This window comes from Saccostrea cucullata, unplaced genomic scaffold (assembly GCF_032062105.1).
Source record: "Saccostrea cucullata isolate Sc308-1 unplaced genomic scaffold, CSIRO_AGI_Scuc_v1 ctg8792, whole genome shotgun sequence".
In the NCBI taxonomy this organism is placed as follows: domain Eukaryota; kingdom Metazoa; phylum Mollusca; class Bivalvia; order Ostreida; family Ostreidae; genus Saccostrea; species Saccostrea cuccullata.
This window is the reverse complement of record NW_026940968.1, coordinates 61,574-83,799: the sequence shown is the minus strand read 5'-3', so window position 1 is coordinate 83,799 and position 22,226 is coordinate 61,574. Positions and strand designations below refer to the sequence as shown.

Below are 22,226 nucleotides of genomic sequence, written 5' to 3'. Positions count from 1 at the left end.
GGATTATGTCATACGAAAGGATAAAACAACGGAAATTTTTATCGTTGAATTTAGACGAAAACCCTCCGTTTATGTTCCAACTTATTACTTTTACACTAACACAATCATTCTCCACTATCCCCTAGGTATCCTGTGTTTGGCACTCCACGGGCTCGTCTTCATCATGTTCATCTCTGTCACCCTCAGTTTCCCCTATGGTCCCTCCCTTGTACAGTTTACCGCTGATGTAGAGTTTATCGTACTTCAACTCTGCTTTTTTATTTTGTCCCAACGCTGCATGCAAAATGGGCATCAAGGCTTTTCGTTTCTCTACAATTTCCCTTGGGAATTGTTCACGCACACTGTAGTCGGTATTTTTAAGCTTGTATGCAGATGCCCTGACATTTTCCCTGATCCTGAAGTTGGAGAACTTTACAACAATAGGTCTTGTTTTGTTGTGGAGATATCTTCCGATCCTATGGGCACGCTCGATATTGGCCTTAATTCCATAAAGGTGTAATTCTGCTTCACAAAATTGATCAATGAGACTCGCGCAGTTCTCTCTGTTGTTTCCACGGTACTCGGCCAGACCGAAAAAAAGCAAATTGTCTCTCATACTCCTTGCCTGCAAATCTGTAATTTTACTTTGTAATTGTTCATTCACTGACTTCAGTTCCCTAATTTCCTTCACCGTTTCCTCAACATCACCTTTAAGACCCACCTGAGTTTTCTTGATTTCGCCTATCGAGTTCCCCAAATTTCCGGTAAATTTTTCCAGATGACCGACTTTAGACTGAATGTTTTCTATACGGTTACATAACAAGGACAAATTTTCACTTACTTTGTCTATTTTCGAAATTTTGGTGTCAAGGTCGTTGATTCGCATCATAAGTTGATCCACCCATGCAGGCTGCATAGTACTCGTGTTCGAATGTGCAGGCGGTGGAGTGTTTACGAATGTGCCTCGATCAATCATGCTATCTTGGTCGGCCATTTTGGTATTCTTCGACAACGGCTTGGGCGTTTGACCATCCGAGGACAGTCTGCGTTTATTTTCACCACTCATATTCACTCATTGTCTTTAACTGTTCACAATTTCAGACAATTACTCGCTGCTTAGACTTCAGAAATTAATAAAATATTCACAAATATTCACAAATATTCACATTTTCACATCACTGAAAAAATACCAACCATTATTCCCACGCATTAGAAACATCAGCTATGTATTTTCTAATTGAAAGATATTTTAGGTTAAACTAGAGGTACTGTGAGCGATGAGCTCACTAAATGATACCCCCCGCCTCCCATATGGTTTTAACTGGTGAAAAAGTCCATGTTTTCCTGTGGCCGGGAAACCCAAAATATGTGTCGGATCGGATCAAAAAGTAAAATAGGAGGTGCACAATGGCAATATGTAATAAAGATTCTGTGAAAGTTTCATCAAATTTCATTCAGTGGTATGAGAGGAGTTGCGGATAAGAGATGGGTACCCCAAAGCGTAACAGACGGACGGACGGACGGAAATACCGATTACTATATACCCATACATTGCCATTGTGCACCTCCTATTTTACTTTTTGATCCGACACATATTTTGGGTTTCCCGGCCACAGGAAAACATGGACTTTTTCACCAGTTAAAACCATATGGGAGGCGGGGGGTATCATTTAGTGAGCTCATCGCTCACAGGACCTCTAGTTTTTTATTTTATTTTCTTACTTTTATAAGCTACACATGACAATTTTTTACAAGACCCTCTCTAATACTTCAAAGAACCTTGAATCACATTAAGATGCAAAAAATGAAAACTGTTGCATGAAAAGTTTTCATTTCAAGCTTCATGTTGAGACATTTTAAATTAAATAATAATTTGAAGGACTATCCTTGGCCACTGACTGAGGATCAGATATCCTTTAAAAAATAAAATTATAAAATGCTGATCTGACTTCTCTTGATATGTTTTATAACATATTTAAATTGTGCAAAATTTAAACGCTTAATTATTTTATTTGCAATTAAAACAATTGTTCCATTTTCTCCAAATTAAAAAGCCCCAATAGTTTATTTCAAAAAATCAATTTAAGCTAATAGCATCCATCACATACTGAAACAATTTTTCAGAAGAGATGTGTTACAGATTTCTTAAAATTTTTAATTTCTTTTCAAGTAGCATTCCTTCAAAAACAGAAAACAAATCTATCAACCATATGTCATTTTCATTTTCAGTGTACATGCATCTTATTAGATTAGTAAATTTTGCTTTAGATAATTTTCATTCCAATTAAGCTTAACCAATCTTTTAAATATTATAACATTAAATGATACAGAAATCATTATACCCACGCTTGAAAAGTGGGAGGGTATATAGTAATCGGTATTCCGTCCGTCTGTACGTCCGTCCGTCTGTTACGCTTTGGGGTACCCATCTCTTATCCGCAACTCCTTTCATACCACTGAAGGAAATTTAATGAAACTTTCACAGATTCTTAAATACATATTGCCATTGTGCACCTCCTATTTTACTTTTTGATCTGACATATATTTTTGATTTTCCAGAGCAAAACATGGACAGTGCCATTACATTCATATGGGAGGCGGGGGGTATCATTTAGTGAGCTCAATGCTCACAGTACCTCTAGTTTTAGTTTGTATCATAAAACTCAACAAGAATTAGATCTAAATTCGGTTTGAAAAATAAAATATTTTGAATTTTAACCCCCATCCCCCACAAAGTAGGATTTTTTTTTAGAGACAAGTTGTCTTTTTTTTCAGGCTCCCTCCTTCAGAAATGATATTATCTGTCTGAACTTTGACGTAACTAAAACAGTGCTAACTTCCAACGAAAGATTCCGCTTAGCAACTTTTTTTTTTCTTTTTTGAGTGAGGGAAAAAAATTTGAAAGCAAAAATAAATTTAAAAAATAAAATAAAAATTACATATTTTTGTGTGCGTACATATATATCTCTTTAGGTTAATGAATACTGGTATTTTTATTTTGTTTATAAAACGATATTTTAAAAGTGATGTTCTCTCTTTTTCAATTTTTTTTTTGTGTGTGATCCGATGTTAGTGTCTGAATGCGAATGAGAAAGTGTGGGGCGCAAATATACTCTAAGCCGATGTTTTTGTAATTTTTTTTATTATGTACACATGCATGGTTACTTTAAAATCTTCGGTGTGACTTAATGTTTTTTTCATTACTTAAAAATGTCAAGAAAGAAGTATTTCATTAATTTCTTAAGAGTATCTAGATAAAACGTAAAAGGTAATCATGTGCTTTTAATAGACTCTATTTAAAATCCAAAAAATTAATATCAAACATTCTACATGGTCATATGTGAGAAATTGCGAAAATTAAATATGATTTTGCTTTTAAAATCACTTGATATGCAAAACAAATATTCTATATTTACATTCTAATTTACTTGTATATATATTACGTAGATTAAATCTCACATATCAGTAAATCTAAAGTTATAGCTATCATCTGACTTTTTGTGAATGCGTCTTGTTTATGAAATCTTCATTTCTTTATTTCCTCTATCTATTTATTTATTTATAAAAAATTCAAATCCTGATTCTTTTAGAATAGCAACCAAAATATTTGAATATAAACTCACGGCTTTTTTCCACTTCATGCGTCGGTTCTGATACCAGGTTTTGACCTGGACCTGTGACAGCCCGAGGGAGTCGGCCAGCTCTAGCCGGTCAGGTGTGGACAGGTACTTCTGGGACTCGAACCTCTTCTCCAGACCTATCAGCTGCAGCTCGGTAAACACCGTACGACTCCGCCGGCACTTCTTGGGTTTCAGGAATCCCGCGGTCTCCCCGGGGGAGCGGGATCGGATGTAGACCGGAAGCGGAATCGGTAGAGAGCTCGTGTCCTGCAGGTCCAGTAACGATTCCATAGGAAAGCCTGGGGTAAAAAATAAATCTGTAGTAAATTGTTACTAAGTTTCCTATATTTGTTTATTTATATATGTATGATTTTTTTAGCATACTGTAAATTAACGTATCCGCAATAATATTTGCAATCTATATTGTAAGTGATTACACGGAAAGTAGAAATTTAATTTATAAAGAAATGTTATATTTGAAAATTTACAAATTTGTCGGTCTTTCAACCTTTATAATAAAAGTTCAAAATTGCAAAATATTACATTCTTCCAGTAGTCTTTAGAGTTAATCTTTATTTAAAACATTACAAGAGATGACTATGATATTAAAATATATAAAATTAAGGTGAAGTATAATCAAGCGCAAAATTCCATTAAAAAAATACAAATTGTAGGTAGAACAAACGCGGACCTCTACGAAATCGGAATTTATTTCACATTCTAAGATTTTATATTTTATTCATTAATTTTTATTTCTTTTAATGCAGATTTTTCGGTGTCATTTTCTAAATAGAAGATTTCATACTTTAGGTAATTTTTATCTTTAAAAAAGAAGAAAGAACTTGATTTATTTTTTTTTAACTTAAGATTTTATTAAAATTTTCTGTAAGAAAACTACATGTATAGATTCATCAGCTTTTTTCATATCAATTATTGCCAAGATTAAACTAAGAAATTTCACACTCCAGGGTGTTACAAAATGTTTTAACAATATATCATCATTCAAAAAAAAAAAAAAAAAAAAAAAGAATAAATGAAGAAAAAAAATCTCGTAAGTTTTTTAATCTTACAATTGTATAAAATTGTATAAATGTGAAGATATAAATAAATTCAGTTCAGCGATAGATGGATATTAATTTGAAATTTCATGATTTCTTTTTATTATAAATGGAATAAATGGAGATATTTAATGTAATATTTAAATAAATGTTGTTCTTTCAAAATATATAAAAATTTCATATACCGGTATATAATCTGATATTGAAATTATTTCTTACAATTGAGAGGGTTTTTTTTCCTAATAATTTTTAATTAATAAGTTTCTTACTTTAATTTTAAAAAAGCATCAAAACTACAGAAATATGCTAGATCAAAGCTTTTAGATTTAAATGTAAGAGTATAGTTTTTGAACAAAGATATTTGATGAATGTACGTCTCTAATATGATAAATTACTCTTTCAAATTATTTTTACAAACTTTACTTATTCATTATTTATTATAATAAATAAAGTCAATAAATAATGGATTCTAAATTAACTGGAGTGTTACCCAAATTTTAATCTTGTTACACTAGTTGGAAAACTATCATACAAAAATACTACATGTATAATTTTTTTTAAATGCAGTGTAGTCATAAAAAATTGGCATTAAATTATTAAGAAAGAAATGTATATGCCTTTCTTTTTTTATTGGTGAAATCAATTAAGAAAACAATCAGGTTTTTAAAAACGAACTTCAGCGATTTATTATTCCGACCTTTGAATAGCATTCCCCTCAGTTGAGATATTACTTAATACAAAACCTATATTTTACAAAAAAAATTCTACTGAAATATTAAAATTTGATGTTCAACTACAAACCTTTCATATCAACTATTTAAATTTTGGGGACAAATATATATAAGAAAAAGAAATTAAAAAAAATAAATTCGCATAGTTTGTATTGCAGAAATTATATCAATATAACGCTTTGTTTGCATATTTATTTATTTAATTTGGAAATTCACTATTTACTGAAAAAATAATATCCTGATTTTTGTTGTAAATTACCTCTGTAGGCCAGAGAATGTGCCCTGGAGGAGGGGACCAGGGGTTGATGCTGCATCACGTGACTAGGGTAAGGGCCCGGGGGGTAAGTGGTCATGGACTGGTCCCTGTGGAGGTGCTCATATTCCGGGAACTTTTCCGCCGTCCCAATGGGCCTGGAATCAGGTCCTAGAATGTCCCTGATGTAGAAGGAGGAGTTCGGCGGTTGTCGTAGTGATTGTGAATTTTGACCAAACATCACGACATGGTTAATTATGCGATTATTCCAAAATATTAAAAATTATATTTCCTTTGCCAGGAATCATGAAAATTTCTCAAAAAAAAAACTTCGTTAGGACATGAAACCCCGCTAAGTGTATAATGCGGCACTAAATACATAAGCGATATTCTTAAACGCCTCCTAATGGCCACTCAGCGACTCAAAGAGGTGCTGCACGATGTTGGAACTACGATAAAATCAGGCGATCATATGTAATTTTCTCAATATTTGCTGACTTAATTCGCCAATCAAGAGTGATTAGTGTTAAACAAATAAAGAATGTGCAATACATTCCAGATGTGATGAGGATATGATTGTAAATGTTTATCTACATCTAATGATGCCCAGCTCAATCGGCAAAACAAACTAACGGGCACATGTCTTTTCCAGAATAAAGGAGGATCAAGTAGCCACTGGAACCACACACGGGGGGCCGCCAGGAGTTCCCACGTTCAACACCCCTCTTTTTGGGTTTTTGTCATGAGGTTTTACCAAGATTTTTTTGTCTTGTTTGTTTGTATTGCAATGGTTCAAACGAACTGGTTGACAGGTTGCCATTTCCCATTCTTAAAGCTTTTTGATGTTAGCTTTGAACATGGGAAATAAGTTGCGTTTTTAGAAACAGAAATGAGCTATTTACGTTTCCACAAAAAAATGTAATTTCATTTTCAATATAAAGAATAGAAGGTGTGGGCTTCGCGGCTAATAGTAATACATTTTCAATGACAGTGACTTTATACATGTAACATCATGTTATGTTAGTGTTTGATCGCTCAGCAGGCATGTACGTAACATTAAGGGGGTGGGGCTGCCTCCCCTTTTTTTGGACATAACTTTTTACTATAGAAAATGTAGTCCATTTGATCCCTTCACTTTTTGTTGCAGTATAGTCATGTAAGAGTAGTTTGGTATGTTTCTGTTAAAAAAAATTGGCACTGCAAGAAATTGAATTCCAACAAAAACATCCCCCACGAAATAGAATTTTCGAGTTTTGACAATTTTTTTTTTTTTGGGGGGGGGGCAATTTTTTTTCATGTAAGTTGATTTTTTTTCTCTGACTGCCTCCCTCCTCTTTCAAAAACGATACTTCTTCACTTATCAGGTAAAGCACATATATAAAACAAACAGACAGTTCACCTACAATTATAACCTCCAATCAAAAAGAATCCAATAAAATGTTCATTAAAGCTTCCGAAATACCATACTATTCTACATTTTCATTTCTTCAGAACTATAATACACACACGATTTCATTAAAAGATATGTATATATAATCACAATATCCATGGATTGCCTTTTTCCTAATATTTTTGGGGGCTCAAATTGTGCCGTTTCCAAAAATAGAAAATTGCTGTTGTTTTTTTTTTAGAATAGACAATTTAATGAAAATTCAACGTTTATGTGTTTTCTTTTTTTTTTTAATTTTAATTGATAGCGTATCCAGCAAAACCCCTTTAAAAATTCGCGAATTGAAATAACCTCCAACATTTTACTTTCGCAAGTAACTCCTGGTAAAATAAATCCTTTATTTTTGGCCAAAAAAGAAACTATATTCTGAAAAATATTTTTCCAACCTTAAATACAGTTTATCAAAAAGTTAAAATTTACTTCAAATACAATACTTTTCATATGAAAGCTCTGAAAAGAAGCAATGAATTCTGTACATCTTATGTTTTTTTTAAAAATGCACCCTTTTAAGTTTTTACAATCCTTTCTGAAGAATTACTCGAGGAATTATCCTTGGATACATTACCCCCGGATAAACACTAGCTGTTTAGATGAAGTTGATACTCGGCCAATTTGCCCAGTAACAAGCTCTGAGCCTGATTGTAAATATTGGAGTCGACAGGGACAAATTCTACTGTCAGTCAATGCTACAACCCGACACTGATAAAATAACGTGCCGCAACTTATACATGTATATCATAAATAAGGGGTCAGAGCTGGAGATTTCTCCATGTGTTTTAATAACAAATCCAATATTATATGGATACCATTAATTCACCTTACTTAGGACTTAAAAAAATTTAGGAATTGATTTCCACGTGGAAAATATCAGTTTCATACATTGCCTATCATGATCTAAACAAATACAATGTATAATGTTAACAACAATTAATATATTCTAAACCCTAGTTAGGTCTGAAAATGTTATTTAATGCTGCATGACATTTCAAACTGTTTTAAAACCCTAATGTGTCTCTCCATTTAGGTAGTTTCCAAAGTTTGAATACTTGGTTTTAATCTTTCACTTTACAAACTGCTATTTCGTGATTTTTTTACTTCCAAAACATTTTCATTTTTTTTGTAAAAAAAGAGCCCCATCCTAAGTTAGTTGATAAAGCCTGAAAATTGGACATAGGACATCAAAGTAATTTTTGTTTTCACTTTCCTCCACCATTCACAAAATTACTGTTTATATGTAATCCCTCCTCAAAATGATTTAACTGACCATTAACACCCCCAACTTCTTAGGATAACACAGTATATAAAATATTGTAATATAAATAATATTTATTAATAATACATTTTATGTACAAAAATTGTTCTGCATAGATCAAGACAGGGGCGATAACTTTTGTAGAAGCTTGTCAATGTGCCTGAAAAAAAGAAGCCACATATGTAAAATACTTGTAAACATTGTAAGAAAATAAAACTGATGCATGCAGATCTATATTTTTTCATACCATTAGAGTACAGTAGTCAGAGTTTTTAATGACTTACCCTAGCTGTTGTTCAAACTGTGATCGCTGGGCACGAAGGATCTGTAACAGCTGATCCTCAGGGAATTCCCCATCAGATTCATAACTCTCCTCTAAAACAGAAAAAAGAATTTATGAATGCATTTCAATACAATAAGGATATTATCTATTTTAATAATACAGTAAAACAAGACTCACTTATTGTTATCTAAAAGATACTTTTGACAGGAAGGATTTAAAACTTGCTTTAAACTTAAATTTTAGAATTCATTTAACTTCAAATATTCAGTTTATAATTTTCTGAAGTCTAAACTTTTTTCAAATTTTGTATTACAGTTATATTAATGTTGATGGATATTCGGCACATGTTATATGTATAACTATATCCTCACCATTCTCTAGCTCTGCCAGATTCCGGCCCCTCTTTGCCTCCTCTGCCAGATTCTGTCCCTTCCCTGCCTCCTCTGGGACTGATCCTGTCTTCACCTTTCTCTCTTTCTGTGTCCCCGTCCTTTGTTTTTCCTTCACTCTGGAATCAGGGGCAGACAATCCTGAGGGAGGCTTGGGATCAGGAGGAGATAACTCCGGAGGGGATATTCTGGTGGACTCTGTGATTTCTACACTCTGTCTATTTTGGTCTAACAAACTATTGTCCACACTGTCTATCACAGTACTCAGTGAAGATGTGAACAACCTGTCCTTGATAACCTGTTAACAACAAAGGACGACAATGGGTTATTATCAAAACATACAAAATCATATTGATTCCTTAAAACAAATAGATAGAATAGATAAACATGTATCTAAGTGATATACCTGTCCTATAGCTGAGTTAACACTCTCAAATCTCTTCATAGAAGGACTATGGCACTCTCTTGGTCTGGGAATGTTTTCTTCTCCTTCAGCTTCATCCTCCTGTGCCCTACTTTTACTTGAATGTTTAACATCAGACTTTACATGTTGGCTTTCGTGGTTTTTCTTTCTCTTTGGAATGTCACTTGCACTTTCTTTAGTTCTATTTTCACTTTCACTAGTTTTTGGTTTGGTTGCCTCCACATCTGGTCTCTCTGCTTCTAGGTATTTATATCTCCCTGTCTTTTCTTCAAGGTCAGATGATTCAGATTCACCTTTACAATTGTTGTCTTCTGACCTTGAACTTTGACTTATTTTTGACTGCCTCCCCTCCTGTTTTGACCTTTCTGTTGTAGGTGACCTTGGTGTTTTACCTACATACTGTTGAGAGTGCTGACAGGGAAGTAGGTCACACATTAAATGTAAATGAGGTTCCACTCCTGTCTGTTTCCCTCGCCTTCCAAGGGTGGGGCTTGCTATTGGAGGTATGTTATTTCCATATTTCTGCTCCAACTTTGGCTGTAAATAAGGAAACAATCTTAAAATGATATCCTCCTTAAACAAATAAGGAGTGTAAGTCAAATTGGGGAGATAATGTGACCATTAGATGTCACTACAACAGTAATTAGAAGTCAGATTTTTCTTAATTTATTGTTGACCAATACTATAAATTCCTAAATATATGCTAGGAATTAATTGTGTAATTTCGCGAGAAATATGACTGGCAAAATAAAATAACTCGCCTTCATTTTTATAATGCTGCAAAATCTCTTGATCAATTGTCTCCTCACCAATTCATGTTCTCATGATATGACATTAAAGTGCCATTTTGCAATAATAAATACTCGCGAAAAATAAGAAATATAAGGTAACTATATTATTAAAATTTTCATACAATCTTAAGATGAGTAACAAATAGTTTGACTATGATATTTTGATTACAAAAAGATTCTGAGTGCCAGTATAATTTTATTATAAATTTAGTCCTTTCAGTTTCAGTCAAAAGAATTTTAAACAAGAGGCCCATGGGCCACATCGCTCACCTAAGAATCTTTTGTCATATTGTTCTTTACCAGATTTCCCCCTTGTAATACATATTGTGACACCGCCCTACCCCAATGATCATAATTTAAACAATTTGAAACCTACACTACCAAGGATGCTTCCACATAAGTTTCAGCTTTTCTGGTCCAGTGGTTCTTGAGAAGAAGATTTTCAAAGATTTTTCCTATATATTTCTATGTAAAATTTTGATTCCCCATTGTGGCCCCGCCCTACCCCCAGGGGTCATGATTTGAACAATTTAGATTCTACACTACCCAAGGGTGCTTCAACATAAGTTTCAGTTTTACTGGCCCAGTGGGTCTTGAGAAGAAGATTTTCAAAGATTTTTCCTATATATTTCTATGTAAAACATTGATTCCCCATTGTGGCCCCGCCCTGCCCCCGGGGGTCATGATTTGAACAATTTAGAATCTACACTACCCCAGGGTGCTTCCACATCAGTTTCAGCTTTTCTGGCCCAGTGGTTCTTGAGAAAAAGATTTTCAAAGATTTTTCCTATATATTTCTATATAAAACTTTGATTCCCCATTGTGGCCCCGTCCTACCCTCAGGGGTCATGATTTGAACAATTTAGAATCTACACTACTCCAGGGTGCTTCCACATCAGTTTCAGCTTTTCTGGCCCAGTGGTTCTTGAGAAGAAGATTTTCAAAGATTTTTCCTATATATTTCTATGTCCACCATTGTGGCCCCGCCCTACCCCCGTGGGTCATGATTTGAACAATTTAGAATCTACACTACCCCACAATGCTTCCACATCAGTTTCAGCTTTTCTGGTCCAGTGGTTCTTGAGAAGAAGATTTTCAAAGATTTTTCCTATATATTTCTATGTAAAACTTTGATTCCCCATTGTGGCCCCGCCCAACCCCCGGTTTTAACAATTTAGAATCTACACTATCCCAGGGTGCTTCCACATAAGTTTCAGCCTTATTGGCCTAGTGGTTCTTGAGAAGAAGATTTTTTAATGACCCCACCCTATTTTTGTCTTTTCTTGATTATCTCCCCTTGTGAGGGGACTTGGCCCTTCATTTTAACAATATAAATTCCCCTTCACCCAAGGATGCTTTGTACCAAGTTTGGTCAAAATTGGCCCAGTGGTTCTTGAGAAGAAGTCGAAAATTTGAAAAGTTTACAGACGGACAGATGGACGGACGACGGACAAAATGTGATCAGAAAAGCTCACTTGAGCCTTCGGCTCAGGTGAGCTAAAAAGAGCTCTTAGCTAAGACTAGCAAGGCTCTAATCCATGATAACAAATTGACCTCTGACAAGATATGGTACCTGATACTCGGAGCTCTGATCAGCAGCGAAGTTTGGACTAGGGACAGGTGAGGGAGTGAACTGAACAGAACTGAGGACCCGCTGAGGCTCCTTAGGGGGCCTCTTCCCCGACAGTCTCTCTTTAAATTCTGATAACTTTGTCTTTACTTCCTCCTAGAAATAAGTATTTAAATGATTATTTACTCTTTCATTCAACTGCAATTAATTCAACTCTTTTGTTGAATTATGGTAATCATTATAAAAAATATCAATATTTTATACTTATTTCTTATGTTACAAACCTCATCAGGGTTTTGAGAAAGGAATCCAAACGTGTTTTTATTTGCCGGAGCTTTGTCGGCTTTGTCTCGAGCGGACTCGAGTCGTCGTTTTACTCTCCACTGATGTAGGATATCGTCTTCAGGTCGAGCAGGTTTTGTAGGACGAGGGAAGATGGGTGCCGTGTCAACGTCACGTGAATAACCACCTGGTTCCCGACTCAATCCAGGGTATTGTGTTCTAGGGGGACCAGCATCTAAATATTTTAAAATTTATATCAATTTGTTTAATGGTTTTAGGCATATCTTGCATAACTTTCTTTGTGTATTAATGTTTCTAAATGAAATTTTAAAAGGCATCATCATCAAAATCTCTGTACCAAAATTTTTAGCAAATGCTGGGCGGTATGGTTGTTCTTCAAAACTGGAAATGGTTCCGTCGTAAGAACTCCCAAGTCCATCTGTACTAACAATGGGCTCGGAAGAGGCAACAGTGCTAACACTGAAAAAAAATATTACTATCACCAAGTGATTCTATAGAAAGATAAATAAAATCTCATTAGATGACAGAAAGGTGACCTTCCTGACCTTCTTTCCAGTAATCTGTCGGCCCTGTCCTGTAGCTGCTGGGTGAGTTTGTCAGAAGGAGACCCCTCAGCCACCTACAACAGACAGCTTCATCATAAACAGATGTGACTCTCAACTTATTCTAAATGGTAAACATGATTAATTGTATCCCCTTAGTCCTTACATGTTCAGCAACAGATAATTTATATTGTATTAATGCATACTGTAAACGTATTACGTTTGGCGGTGTATTCTTTTTAGCGCTCTAGGTGGAAAGATACTTCCGCTAATTCAAGTACATAACTAAATGTCTTAAACAATGATACATGAATAAGAACAACAAGAAATGCACTAAATTAAATTTAAGCTAACTTTTTTAAAAATCATTTTCCGCTAAATATAGTACACGCTAAATAAAATACATTTACAGTATTATTTTAACATATGGCATTCTCTTTAATTTTTATAAAGAAATACAATGAGCGTACCTTTCCGACAGTAGGTGTCTTTCTATCGTCATTGTCTGATTTTGATGGGTCAATCCACCAGAAGTCTTTAGAGCTGGCTGCCGTTTGTCTCTCTCTCTCCTCTCTACTCATCGGCTCTCCCCTCCGAAATCTCTCCACATACCTGTCATTCATACAAACTTTTGTTTATAGGCCATTTTACTTCATGCTTACTTCATGTACCTTCAAATATCTAATGAAAAAATCCATAATACATTTAACTATGCTTTACTTAAAATAAGGAAGCACTTTAATAAAATTGTGTAACTGACCTCTGTAGTGTGGATGCTCCCTCCCCCGGGGGACCCTTCAGATCTGTCTCTGTGAATGACAGGGTCTGTTTGACATCGGAGTAATCTTCCGTTCTCTTCCCATATAGATCTAACATTTTGTGAAGTGAATATGGACTCCTATCATCTGTGCCTGTCAGACTGAAATCGATTTATTTTCCAATATATTGGTTTTATTCAAGACAAGAAAAAGACATCAATTTTTAATACTATCTTCAAGCTATTACAATACTTTCTTGTTAAACATGTTAAAATACAACAATTGAATTGAAGAAAACAACCCACAATGATGAAAATCAATTATAAACTATCATGTTAGGTATCACAAGACAGTCAGTACCCCACAGACGATGGTCTCTCGCTGCTCGGCCAGGATTCATCAAACTTTGAGGAAGCGTTATCATCAGGAGGAGGGGTCTTTGTTAAGTACCGATTACCTCCCTTGAGGAACACTTCATCCTCGACACTGGGTTGCTTGTCTCCTTTATCTTCCTGCTTTAATGGACTACCCAAAGCTGTCTGTCAAATAAAACATGAATATTTTATTTAAATACAATGAATATACTATTTAATCAGTAGTTATTGGTGAATAATTTAATTTTATTTGTATTCTCGCCTCTCATTGGTTGATTTCCAAAAAGGAACGCATAACATTTTGTATAATCTGGTTTGGTATGGGGACACACCCCCTTGACGACCAGCTTAATCATCATATCCATGCAATCCCCTCATTTCCAGTCCTCGGAATCCATGGAAAATTCCAGATTTAATAAATGTACCTTCAACTTTAATCAATTACTCGTTCTTACCTCATGTAAACAAACATCATGGCTGCTAGATCTATGAATCAGTCATTACCTCCCCTCGCTTCAAATCACTTCCGTTACTACGGTTGTATTATTGCGCGGTAAATTTGAACTTATAAAAAGCAACACAATTTTACATCAAAAGTTGTTTAATTATCTTAAAATTAAATTATAAGGAATGACTTTAATTCTTGGCCATATTATCGAGTATAATCTGGTTTGGGTCAGTTTACGCTTTTTTATAATCCGCTTCGCGGATTATAAAGCGTAAACTGACCCAAACCAGATTATACTCGATAATATGGCCAAGAATTAGAGTCATTCCTTAAAAAAGGTTGGTCTGCAATATATATCATCGTAGGCCATATATATTTGTTATGTATCAAGTATTTATCCCACATTTACCTCTTTATCCCGTGGATATGACTCATTGGATATTTTTTTTTATATCCCACACTTAAGTGCAGTTATGACATCACAATGGTTTTTGCTTTAGCGAGATAAAGTAAAATTAAGTGGAGTATTACATAAAACACAGTAAAACATCGGTTGTGAAGTATTAAACATGGGATAAAAAGAATCTCCCATGATTTGTAGCTGGATATGATTTTTTTTCCAACTCGTTATGTGTTTTTATCCCCTCGTCAAGGATCGGGGATAAAAAAAAAACACAACTCGTTGGATAAAAACCATATCCAACTACAAATTATTAGAGATCCTTTATTCATCCTGCCTCTGATAAAAATCATCAAACTTCATTGGTTGAGAAAAATACTGTATCAATCAATAATATGCTGTCTACCCACATCATATTACTACTGACCCCCCTCAACATGACCTACCCACCACACATCAAATCAATATGCCCCCTCCACATTTTTCAGCAGAGCACTAATTAGAATGCAGCAATCAATGTGAACACTAACTGGATATCTCTCACTTTACTCAAACATAATAATTAGGATTTTTTTTATGGGACTGAACCTTGATCTATTCTCTTACATGTACATTTTGTTTACCTTTCTTTGACTTTTGGAGAGATATTTGTGTTTGCTTGGATGATAATGTGCTTTTGGTAAAGGTTTAACTGCAAACGGGTCCCTGAAAAGAAATAGGCCTATCATGCATGAAGAAATGAGTTCAGAAAAAACCTTATCATTCATTTAAAGCATTTTTTAAACGTCTAAACAACGATTTCACCGTCAAAATAAACGACTATCAGGTTCATTCATGTTTTTATCTGCAAAATCATATTTCTAACATGGTCAGAAAATACAGTATTTCGAAAATATCAAAGATTTAAACTTTTTACACACCTATTAACTTTCTGAGTCTTTGATTCTAACACCATATTCTATATTTTGCTCCTCCAAAGAAAACCAAATTCACATGCACGAACAAAGTTTAACATTTTCCGCCATATTTAAACAAACGCGCACTGTTATATGAAAGAAACGAATAAAATATTTTATAGATTTTTATTGATTTTTTCAGACAATTGCTTCAAGATGAAAAAAATATTTGAAAAAAATACCTTTTTAAATTAACTAGAATAAAACGAATTTCTTCTCTTAATTATCCGTACAAGATATTTTATTTTCGTTTTGTGAAAAATTATGATCTGCGTTTTGTTTATCAAAATGGCGACTAACATTAACAAGTCGAAGGAACAAATTGTTGCTGGTTTTCAGGAATTAAGACAGCAACAGAGAGCCATAGCAACAAAAATATCGGAATTAGAAATGGATATGAAAGAACACGAGTAAATATTTCTTAAAAATCTCTAACGACGGCTCTTTTGTAACTTTTGATACATGTATTTGGAAACCACGTTGTTCTGGCACGCATTAGATAGCAACAACTTGTAATGGCAATGGAGTTTGATTTGAATGTGGGTGGTTATGTTGATTACTTGTTTGACCCGGGTGGTATCGACACGAATCCATGTTCGACCCGAGTGATTTCGTTCCAAAGCAATTTCACACTTTCACCAGTTTTACATTTTATTTTCTGTCTACATGGGATTTCTTTATATTTTAATCATTTGAATAGTGTTAGTTATTGTTTATATATTCTATGCAATTTAATTAATTAATACGTAATATCGCGACTACCAATAAGTACCTCACAGTTATCTAACTTACTACCGCTCTTTTGCGGGGGAGTCGAGGAAGGTCAAAATTTCTGGGGCACATGACATTGTTTACAGTAGTGACAATCGACTGATTCCAACAATTTAATGCCGAAATCATAATATTTGCCAGATATTGAACTCCAGATAGTAGATTGTCAAATAAGGAAAGTTTAGAATATTTTATATGCTTTAAAATGTGACGATTTTCAGTGAAAATTTAACGAGAAGAGTACGCTTACTTAAAAATATCGTTAAAAATGTAACAATTTAGGATTGGCTCCTCTCAAAAATTTATTAGGCTGGTTTAGCGATTGTTTAGCAATGTATTCCACCAGGATTTTTTACTTATCTGTCCTTATGAATGAAAAGAACAATGATCGATCTTGCATTGTATTAAATAGCACATTTGCCCCCACCCAACAGACATTTCCTACCTCCATCGCGAAAGAGTTCTGCTAAGTTAAGTAATCGCGATATCAAGTATTAGGAGAAACGTACATTTCTTAGACAGGGTATGTGATAGCGGTGCATTTGAAGAATTATATTTTTATGGAAAACTGTTCAAATATATTTCATTTCTAAATCAATTTTCAACATCCTAATGTTCTGCGGTAGTAGATCAAAATGTTAGGAAACCATCGTTGACTACACTATAGTACAGATACGGAAACAATCATCTCTGAAGTCATACAATATACAGCTACCAAATATCTTTTTTTTTTACCACATTGTGTACTCCTATAAGTATACTCAGGTACGCACCTGTAGGGTCATATACATAAATGCAGATCAAAACCACTTGGGTCAGAATAACCATGTGGGTTGAACACGGAATTGCAAGGTAACCACCCGACACCCTTGATGTATTCAGGATTTTTAAACATAATACTTTAAAAGAACAATCTGTATATTTAGAATACTTTATTTACCTTTGAAAGTTTTATGTTTATTGATATTTAACCTGATCCCTATTTACAAAATCATTCATAGGTATTACTAAGCCTTTTTTTGAACCATTGGGACTTCAGAAAGGTGCTTAGACAAGAACTGTGAACAGATATTCTTATTTAATGTTATTTTAATATTTTGTATATATTAATTTACTCACATTTATCCATGTTAAATTTCCCAATCTCAACAAGGAGCACATGACGTGTGTGATAGGTTGGCAGGAGATGCTCACTCCTCCATGGCACCTGATCCCACTTCTGACGTTTTGAAGGTCCTTGTTTGCTCTGATCTAGATTTGTATTGTTATACGAGGGGTGATCAAAAAGTTCGCAAACTAATTGAATAACTTCCATACAAGAAACAATATTTGGTTTTAATGTTGATTATATTTTAAATTAATCCTCCCCGATTTTAATGTACATCAAGCACCGTTCTGCGCATGCGCGAATCACGTGATATTGGCGGTCACGTGACCCCCTCTGTAGCGTTCTGTCACAAAAGTTAAAAGATTTTTCCGATTTTTATATTTCTTTCCATGTGAGTTAATTTTTATGACAAGAACTGTTAATTTGTCAGAAATGGTCATATCTCGGCAACAGAATGGGTGGATAATAACATCCTTTCCAAAAATAAGCATGGCGACCATTAAAACACAAATCTTCTGTCTCAGGAGAGACCTTTATTCAAGGTGGATAGAGAATGGGTGCATCCTTTTTATCATATCTAATATGTTTAAAATCTAAAGTAAACGATATCTTAGGTATTTAATACTTATATCATTGTTCAAATATTCAACTATTTTTCAAAGTGCTAATTGGAGGTCTTTGATAGCAAATTGCTTAATTAAAAATACATATCTTTTCAAACTTGCTTTCACTGGGTAAGATGACAAGTATCATTTTTAGCCATCAGCCTTCCTTCACTAAAACGATTAATCCAATCATTAATTGAATTTATAGGAACTCATTTATCTCAATAAACTGTGTACAAATTATTATATGATACTGTAGAGGGATTTCTAAGATATTACAATAAATTGTACAGTCGTTTGTTGAACGAGTCCACTGAGACAACCATTTTTCGTCACAAGTGACCTAAATATTGACATCATTTTCACATTGTGACGTCACAAACAAGGAGAGAAACTTTATTCAGCATATGCTATTTATAGACCTTGTGTATGGCTATGTGTGTACCGAATTTCATTCTAATCTGAATTGTGGTTTTGTAGATATAGAGATAGTTTGCGAACTTTTTGATCACCCCTCGTATGGACTTTGGGCTAGTGTGATGTTCGTTGTCTGACTCTCTATATATACTGAAAGGAAAAAGAAACACAGGGTAACATAATATTCGAAAAAAATTTGACCGCATGACCGATAATTACGAAAATTGGTCAAATGAGAAATTTAGTTATTATGCACCAGAATCAGTGTTCAGAATTACCCAACCGTAAAATGTATGACGTCATGTAGGGAAAATGCTAAAAAGCCCAAAACACGTGCAATTTGATGACGACATGTTTGCCAACAAATCCTGTTGCACTAATTGATGCACCTGAGGTATACACATCGTTTTTCAATATTTTGAGACGATATGAATTTCTTGCAATCTTGGTACAGTTTACGGACGTTCCTTGGGGTCTCGTTTTCAAATTGCCTAATTAATGAAAAAGGCAACAACGGGTTACTAAGCAGTTTCTTGTAAATTTTCCTCCATAAAACCATAGACCTAAAATGAAGGGTCCCTTCGTTTTAGGTCTATGATAAAACTTGTTATCCGTTGTTAGAGAGGGCCTGCAATGCTTTTCAATCAACCGTGACGATGACGTTAACGTGAAACAGAGTCATGTTGCGAGCGGGTTCTTCATCCTGCCATCTCTTAAATTTCCACCTTACTACCACAAAAACATCCGTTTATACAGTAGACTGTTATAGTCATTACATTTACATGAAAATTTAAAGAAAACAATTCCGCAGTTTGGTTTTCTTAGCCGATAAACTTAGTGTTGTGTTCCTCTCACTGGCGCATGCGCGCGTCGTATGACTAATTTTTTGACGTGGTTACACATGCCCAAATTAGTCAGTGATTGAAAGATAAAAACTCTAATGAATTCCATGCAAAGGAGAAATAAGGTTCCTGACAGATGCGCGGGAGAGACATTCAACATAGTGAGAATTTTCAATTTTCACTTTTGGGGAGTATCGTCAATATGAGCTTCAATAATTCATGAATTATTAGACAAAATCAAATGGGATTTTGGTTATATCTTTTTGAAAGATGATTTTAAAATTTAGATAGGAATACTGAAAAAAATTAAAGAGAAAAATAAATATAATTCACCTCAAAAGTTTACCCTGCGTTTCTTTTTCCTTTCAGTATATGTCATTGCAACTAGTATCTACTTGCCAGTTGGGCAAGCACAGTTGTTTTAGTTATTGGAAACCATAAAAAATTATAATACTATTTTAACTTAATTCTGCCTCTGTGCTTTGTCATATGCTTCATTGAACAACAAAAGATCAAGACTCTGTTTTCAATAAGTCATGATTGTCTAAAACAGATCATAATACCTACCAAAAATGATTGTCAAAATCTGAGTATCTTGATTATCTTATTTTAAAGTCTTTACTTGCTGCTTGTTTTAGGTTGGTTATAGAGACATTGAAAGACGTAGACCCGGATAGGAAGTGCTTTAGAATGGTTGGGGGTGTCTTAGTTGAGAGGACGGTCAAAGATGTTCTGCCAGCCTTAGTAAACAACAAGGAACAGGTAAATGCTGATTTACTTATTTCTATATTTTGAAAAACTGTAAAATCACATATTTTTGTAGGGTCAAATTTTCAGGGTTTGAGGAAAAAATATGGGTTTGTGGGGATTTAATTTTGTGGATGAAGAATTATTGAGTTGAATATCTGTAAAAAATTACATTTCATGGTGGACAAATTCATGGGTTTCTTTTAACCTCGAAAACCATGAAAATTAAACCCCCACAAAATTAGTGATTTCACAAATTCACAATATACAAAAACTGATTCTAGTCTTTAGTTAAGAATTTGCTGCTTCAGAATGTTTTGGAGGGACAGATTCACTTGAAGAATTTTTATGACTCATATTTATTATCAGTAAATGCAATTTGTCTGATATTAAAGCCTTGGCTCCAAGCTTACTTGAAACTTCTAGTTCTAGTGATATATATATGTATACATGGAACAAAACTTAATATGCTAAATTCTTCTCAAACTGTCTTTTACAGATGGGTAAACTTGTAGAATCATTATCAAAACAACTAGAAACTAAGGGAAGTGAGATCAACAAATTCAGAACAAAGTATAATCTAAAGATAAAGGGAGAGGAATCCAAGGAGATGGAGAAATCCAGTAAAGACGTGAAAACGGGGGGTGTTCTAGTGGCCAAGGAGAGTTAGCAAAGGGACACAACTCTAGGATGGAATGCTTCTGGTATAACTGCATAGTGTTCTGTTATTTCTACATCAGTGTAACACTGTAAAGAACTTCAACAAGACATAAGTGCTGGTTGTATTCATGAAAACAATGACATTGATCAGAATGTAAATTTAATCTCTCTTCACTTAAAAATGTTCATATAATTTTTCATCTTTTGTTTAATGGTGTTCAAAAAGACTGCACATATCTGTTCCAAGAGATTAGCACTTGTAATTCAGTGAATGTGTTCCTGATTAACTTACCTGTAATTAGGTAGATAATGTACACTTTTTATGTTGTCATTTTTTATTTTTTGACAGAGTGATACCTGTATATATTTAATACTTAATTATAGGGAGAAGAAGAAAAGCTTCATGTTCTAACTTTTTGGATGGCCTTTTTTTTTTTTTTTTTGTAAAACCTCATGTTAAAAAATTTATTCTTGTTTTAAGGAATAAAGAATGACATGTTGTTTTTGTAATGTTTCTAATTTGTTCTGTACTTGCTCAAGAAAAGAAAATAAGGAAATATGCTAATTATTAAAAGATAACTCCATGTGAATTTTAGGAATTTTATTTTAATACATTGTAGCTAATGTGCTCCGTTTACAAATAAACCCTGTATCTACAAATTCTGTTTTACATGGCTTTTTCTGCTTGTATTAATGTATTTGATAGTTAGTTTTATAATAGTTGAATGACTCTAATGTGGGTGTGGGGGGTTTTGAGGTATATTCCAGGCAAATAGCATTGGGGGAAAGGGGGGGGGGGCATTTTTTCCAGATACACCTGTATAAATTTTACCTATAGAAAATGTTCATTGAGAGTTGCCCCCCCCCCCCCCCCCCCGCCGTACTTCTTATTGCAAGATGGTCATCTAAGTGTATTGTATGCTTGAGTAAAACATTTGGTAGTGAAAAAATTTGGAACCTTACCCCCTTATTATGGCCTTTTCTGCTTGTGAAAATATATTTCATCATTATGATGCCTCACAGTGAAAGAAAAAGACGGCAACATGGGGCATTTTCTACATGAATATTTCATCGGAGGGGAGATCCAAACCCCCTGTCCCCCTCTAGGTCCGCGTATAGAAATTCCTAGACCTTGGGTATTTATCTGAGAGTAAAAGATGAAAGGGAGTTACGGAATTCGGATAGGACCATGTAATTCAACATCGCACCAAAGAGGTTAGAGTCGAAAGTACGAAGTGATTGCGCGATGATAATGATGTGGTGGAGGAACGATACAATGACGATGACGATGATGCTATAGCAGGATGAAGCGATATTCACCATCGTCATCGCGCCATGGCATTTTCTTTCTCGACCCCTTACGTACCCTTAGTCTTTGCTTGATGGTGTGATAGTGAGCTACGGAACACTAACATTGTGAATGTAACAAAAAGTTCATTTAAAGATAGATTGCTTAAGGTTGTTTCGTTCTAATCATCGGATTAAAACATCGGGT

At 34.3% G+C, this 22,226-nt stretch overlaps 3 protein-coding genes across 4 annotated transcripts; 1 reads left to right on the top strand and 2 right to left on the bottom strand.

Annotated features, from left to right (window-relative positions):
- Positions 1-1,076: 1,076 nt before the first annotated feature.
- On the bottom strand, positions 1,077-6,035 carry LOC134256718 (homeobox protein BarH-like 1). Its single transcript, XM_062739396.1, has 3 exons — positions 5,641-6,035; positions 3,603-3,900; positions 1,077-1,100 (listed from the first exon to the last, which is right to left on the bottom strand). Exons 1-3 carry the CDS (start codon positions 5,880-5,882, stop codon positions 1,077-1,079), a joined length of 564 nt encoding a protein of 187 aa, XP_062595380.1. The 5' UTR covers positions 5,883-6,035.
- Positions 6,036-8,418: 2,383 nt separating this feature from the next.
- Positions 8,419-15,657, bottom strand: LOC134256713 (protein IWS1 homolog). Of its 2 annotated transcripts, XM_062739392.1 has the most exons (14): positions 15,546-15,657; positions 15,249-15,330; positions 13,764-13,942; positions 13,406-13,564; positions 13,116-13,257; positions 12,649-12,722; positions 12,441-12,562; positions 12,085-12,317; positions 11,804-11,956; positions 9,422-9,976; positions 9,051-9,313; positions 8,998-9,020; positions 8,628-8,718; positions 8,419-8,503 (listed from the first exon to the last, which is right to left on the bottom strand). In XM_062739392.1, exons 1-14 carry the CDS (start codon positions 15,578-15,580, stop codon positions 8,461-8,463), a joined length of 2,154 nt encoding a protein of 717 aa, XP_062595376.1. In that variant the 5' UTR covers positions 15,581-15,657; the 3' UTR covers positions 8,419-8,460. The 2 variants fall into 2 exon arrangements, with proteins under 2 accessions (XP_062595376.1, XP_062595375.1); XM_062739391.1 differs by having other exon boundaries at positions 8,998-9,313.
- Positions 15,658-15,860: 203 nt separating this feature from the next.
- LOC134256722 (prefoldin subunit 2-like) lies at positions 15,861-21,391 on the top strand. Its single transcript, XM_062739399.1, has 3 exons — positions 15,861-15,991; positions 19,963-20,086; positions 20,571-21,391. The coding sequence occupies exons 1-3, from the start codon at positions 15,870-15,872 to the stop codon at positions 20,739-20,741; spliced, it is 417 nt and encodes a 138-aa protein (XP_062595383.1). The 5' UTR covers positions 15,861-15,869; the 3' UTR covers positions 20,742-21,391.
- Positions 21,392-22,226: the final 835 nt, after the last annotated feature.

What these genes read in the sequence shown, in the direction of transcription:
- LOC134256722 (XM_062739399.1), top strand. Translation starts at nt 15,870, where the DNA reads ATGGCGACTAACATTAACAAGTCGAAGGAACAAATTGTTGCTGGTTTT. An exon ending in ATGGATATGAAAGAACACGA is followed by an intron (nt 15,992 to 19,962) that starts GTAAATATTTCT and finishes TGCTTGTTTTAG; the next exon opens with GTTGGTTATAGAGACATTGA. An exon ending in TAGTAAACAACAAGGAACAG is followed by an intron (nt 20,087 to 20,570) that starts GTAAATGCTGAT and finishes TGTCTTTTACAG; the next exon opens with ATGGGTAAACTTGTAGAATC.
- LOC134256713 (XM_062739391.1), bottom strand. Translation starts at nt 15,580, where the DNA reads ATGGTGTTAGAATCAAAGACTCAGAAAGTTAATAG. An exon ending in AGCATTTGCTAAAAATTTTG is followed by an intron (nt 12,318 to 12,440) that starts GTACAGAGATTT and finishes TAAAATATTTAG; the next exon opens with ATGCTGGTCCCCCTAGAACA. An exon ending in TTAACTCAGCTATAGGACAG is followed by an intron (nt 9,314 to 9,421) that starts GTATATCACTTA and finishes TGTTGTTAACAG; the next exon opens with GTTATCAAGGACAGGTTGTT.
- LOC134256718 (XM_062739396.1), bottom strand. Translation starts at nt 5,882, where the DNA reads ATGTTTGGTCAAAATTCACAATCACTACGACAACCGCCGAACTCCTCC. An exon ending in CTGGCCTACAGAGGTAATTT is followed by an intron (nt 3,901 to 5,640) that starts ACAACAAAAATC and finishes ATTTTTTACCCC; the next exon opens with AGGCTTTCCTATGGAATCGT. An exon ending in GCATGAAGTGGAAAAAAGCC is followed by an intron (nt 1,101 to 3,602) that starts GTGAGTTTATAT and finishes TAATTTCTGAAG; the next exon opens with TCTAAGCAGCGAGTAATTGT.